The sequence below is a fragment of the Phalaenopsis equestris genome, unplaced genomic scaffold (genome assembly GCF_001263595.1).
Source record: "Phalaenopsis equestris unplaced genomic scaffold, ASM126359v1 Scaffold000186, whole genome shotgun sequence".
Classification (NCBI taxonomy): domain Eukaryota; kingdom Viridiplantae; phylum Streptophyta; class Magnoliopsida; order Asparagales; family Orchidaceae; genus Phalaenopsis; species Phalaenopsis equestris.
In genome coordinates, this window is record NW_018164628.1 from 262,908 (window position 1) to 266,692 (window position 3,785).

Sequence of the window (3,785 nt, forward strand, 5' to 3'; positions counted from 1 at the left end):
TTAAGGAATAAAAAAGAGGTTTAAGAACATTTAACCAGCGCCGGCATACCGCCTCAGCATTAAAAGTCCACTCACCCCCGTCTCTTTCTCTCTCTATCACTATCTCTCCCTTTCCCCGCCGGTATACCGCCATCACACCCCGCACTCCTCCCCCAAAAGCCACTCTTTTTCCAGAGATTTCTCCCCTCCGTCTTTATCCCTAAACCCTAAACCCTCAAAACCAGTAAAAAAACACTCGAAGATCGAACCATAACAGAGTGGCATGGAAGGAGGAATCGGAGGGAATATCTTAGATCCAGGTGCGCTGGAGTTCTACCCTTCAAACCAGTTCGGCTCAGTACCCGCTCAAATTTACTTCCCCTACCCTCCTCCTCCCCCTCCTCCGACCGCCGCCTACCATCCAAACCTGCAGCTTCACCATACTTTACCAGACGACGGCGACCCATCCCGAGCTGTCATTCTAACCCTTCTTCCCCCCCACACCGACGAAGCTTCGGTGATGTCTTCCATGGAATCCTTTGGCCCCGTGAGATCACTAGATTCCGCGTCTATAACCTCCGATGGATCCGCCACCGTCCACTTCTACGACCTCCGCAGCTCCATCGCCGCCGTCTTCGAGATCCGCGACCAGCACATGCGTCAGCAAAGTCTTCTTAGTCGACAATACGGCGTTGTTCCTGCTAATTGGGGAGTTCTTGAGTGGCCATCTGTCTCTGCAGCTGATCTAGCACCCTTCGCAGGCCGCGGCCTCGTCGCAGGACAAGCCGTGTGGGCTCAGTTCGGATCGAGAGGCGTCGACGGGCCTAATCAAGGCTCTATCTTTATCTCCAATTGCGATCCCTCTCTCCCCTCCGCCTACCTCGCCCAACTCTTCGGCTCTCTTGGTAATAATATTATAGTTTGTATTTTAGATGTTTCTATTGCTTGGTGTATGTCGGCAAAATCTTACATGCCATGATTATCTTTTTCGATTTCCCTTTCCCCGGCCTCCCTTTTTATGGCAAGTTCGAAAGTTGATTTTTTTTTTCTTTCTTTCTTCCGTTACGTTACTCAGGCGATGTGAAGGAAGTTAAGGAGACGATATGGAAGCCGCATCAACGGTTCATCGAGTTCTACGATATAAGAGACGCAGCTCGAGCTGTGACTGAGTTTAACGGTAAGGAAGTTTATGGACGAAGACTGGTTGTCGAATTCAGCTCTACAGCTGGGCTCAGTAAAAGGTTAATATATTTAATCCATATATGTATCAATATACATAGTTTTCTCAGATTCATTAAAGTAGCACGCACTCTTGCTGTTTTAACAGAAGAAGCGCAGGCAGACATAACCGTGGCGGATTCAGCCACCGCCACCCGCCGCCGCGGCTTGTACGTACAGCTTCGCCGCATACCGGCCGGTGGGTGGCGGCTGCGGCGCAATCTTCTTCCTCGGACCAAGGAGGCAACAGGAAAATTGGGAAGAGTGGGAGAGAGGATAAGAAGGGAAAGGGAAGGCACGAAGAGACAGCTTCAGTGCAAATAGGTGGAGCGGCGTCGTCTTCGTCATCTTCATCATCGTCGGTAGTAGCAAAGCAGCAGCATTTGAGCAGAAGAGGATGGAAGAATCATTCAAGGAATGGCGGGGATTCAAGGTTTCAATTCAAGGAGGCCGTGGCGATGGAGGAAGGATCTTCATCAACTGCTACAATGGATTCAAGAACAACAGTGATGATTAAAAACATACCTAACAAGTACAGGTAGAGAGAGTAAGAGAGGTTTAGCAAAGTTTATATTTTTATGAGATATTATTTATAAGCATTTTTAATTATTGTGAGGTTTTGCAATTGCAGTCAGATGCTGCTGCTGAGAATGCTGGACAACCACTGCATTAGGTGTAACGAGGAGATTGGAGAAAGAGAAGAGGAGGCGTTTTCATCATACGACTTCGTCTATCTCCCAATCGATTTCAAGTAAGTTTGTCTCTCTCTTCCCAGGCTTTTAGTTTTCCATGATATTAAAAACAAGGGAGGCAATAGGCAAGTAGAGTATAACAAGCAAAGTGTTACAGTAATAGGTGGAATCAGAGAAAAGGGGAGGTTGCAGGTGCTCGAGTGAGTATAAGCTGTGGCAGTTGCAGAGATAAGAAAGAGACCTAAAAAGGGAAGGAAAGGAGAAGGTAAAAAGGGGATCGATGCTAGAGTTTTTTGGCTTTCTGTTTTGAAACCAAGCCAAACAAAGCCATTAGTCCTGCTCTACTTTCCCTCTTCCTATCTCCCTCTTCATCTGAACCGTACACTGTTACTCACGCAAATAGTAATGAAGCCGCTGCCATATAAAGACACATCCTTTCCTTTCCTTTCCTTTATCGTTCCTTTCTCCTTGCCCGTCAATAACAAAGCCAGACCACCAGAAGGTAGCCGGAGAAGGAAACCGGAACGTGAGAGGTAGAGAGGAGAGAGAAAGTAATAAACTTTAGACATGAAATAATAATTAGAAGAAGAGGGGGCGCGCAGCAATGGAATAATAAAGTGAAAGCTCCCACCCACTAGTGGCATAGATCATATTGTTGATTTCGAGTAAGTTGGAAAAGACTGATCAAGGCGCTCAAAAACAAAAACCAAAAGAAAATTAAAAACTTCTGCTGTAAGAAGTGATGTAGAGTTTACAGCGAATTTTATAAATTAAATTTGTTTATATTATAAAAAATCTTTTTTTTTAAAATCTGATTTTATTTGTGGCTCAGCAACAAATGCAATGTGGGTTATGGGTTTGTGAACTTGACGTCGCCGGAGGCTGCCGTAAGGCTACACAAAGCGTTTCATGAGCAGCCATGGGAGGTCTTCAATTCCCGGAAGATTTGTCAAGTTAACTATGCTCGATTGCAGGTTTAATTTTTATACGATTTCCTCTCTAAATTAGTTAAAAAGGATACTTTTTTTTTTCTAAAAAAATTAAAATTTGGTGTGAATTTATATATAGGGTTTAGAAGCATTAAAGGAGCATTTTAAGAACTCGAAATTTGCTTGTGATACGGACGAGTATATGCCGGTGGTGTTCTGCCCACCGCGAGATGGGAAGCAGTTGACAGAACCGATGCCGGTGGGTGGTCGGGGATTGATCCGGCGGACGGGTAATCTAAACCGTTCAGCTGGCGGCGTTGGGGAGACGGAGGAACCGGAGCCGTTGGATGCTGCAGAAGCTTCTTCGACGACGGCCTCAACTCACGCGCCGTCAGATAACGGCGACGGAGCTGATGACGATGGCGATGATGAGGAAGGAGACGGCGGCGGCGACGAGACTGCTTCTCGTCTTTCCCAGGCTTTGCTACAGCTATCCTATTCTTCTTAAAGCTAGGAGGGCCTCCAGACGATATTACCCTCCCCTCTCTCTCTCTCTCTCTCTCTCGTGATGATAGAAGACTATGATGAATGATGAGATTTGTTATATCTAACTATAGAAGAAGTTTAGATAAATGATTCACGTACTTTTCTTTCTTTTTTTTTTATTTTATTTTTATAAAAATTATAAGTCCACAATTAAATTTTGATAATGAATATGATACCAAAAATTAATCTTTAATATATGATACTCATATCATTATGTTATGTCATGAGAAATTTAGCATGCTTTTCATGATATTATTCTCTTATTTTTTATAATTAGATTTAATTTGGATAATCTTATTTTTTTATAAAAATTAAAGTAAGATTGAAATATATTGTTTTTATTGATTTTAATATAGTACATACCTCATAACTAATTATTATAAAATTTTGATCCATAACAACTTCTCTCCTTGTCATAATA

At 43.5% G+C, this 3,785-nt stretch overlaps 1 protein-coding gene across 1 annotated transcript; it reads left to right on the plus strand.

Annotated features, from left to right (window-relative positions):
• The first annotated feature begins 240 nt into the window (after positions 1 to 240).
• On the plus strand, positions 241 to 3,326 carry LOC110022354 (protein terminal ear1-like). The gene is made up of 6 exons (XM_020721238.1): positions 241 to 884; positions 1,055 to 1,220; positions 1,307 to 1,735; positions 1,829 to 1,948; positions 2,722 to 2,863; positions 2,958 to 3,326. The coding sequence occupies exons 1-6, from the start codon at positions 263 to 265 to the stop codon at positions 3,324 to 3,326; spliced, it is 1,848 nt and encodes a 615-aa protein (XP_020576897.1). The 5' UTR covers positions 241 to 262.
• The last annotated feature ends 459 nt before the right edge of the window (positions 3,327 to 3,785 follow it).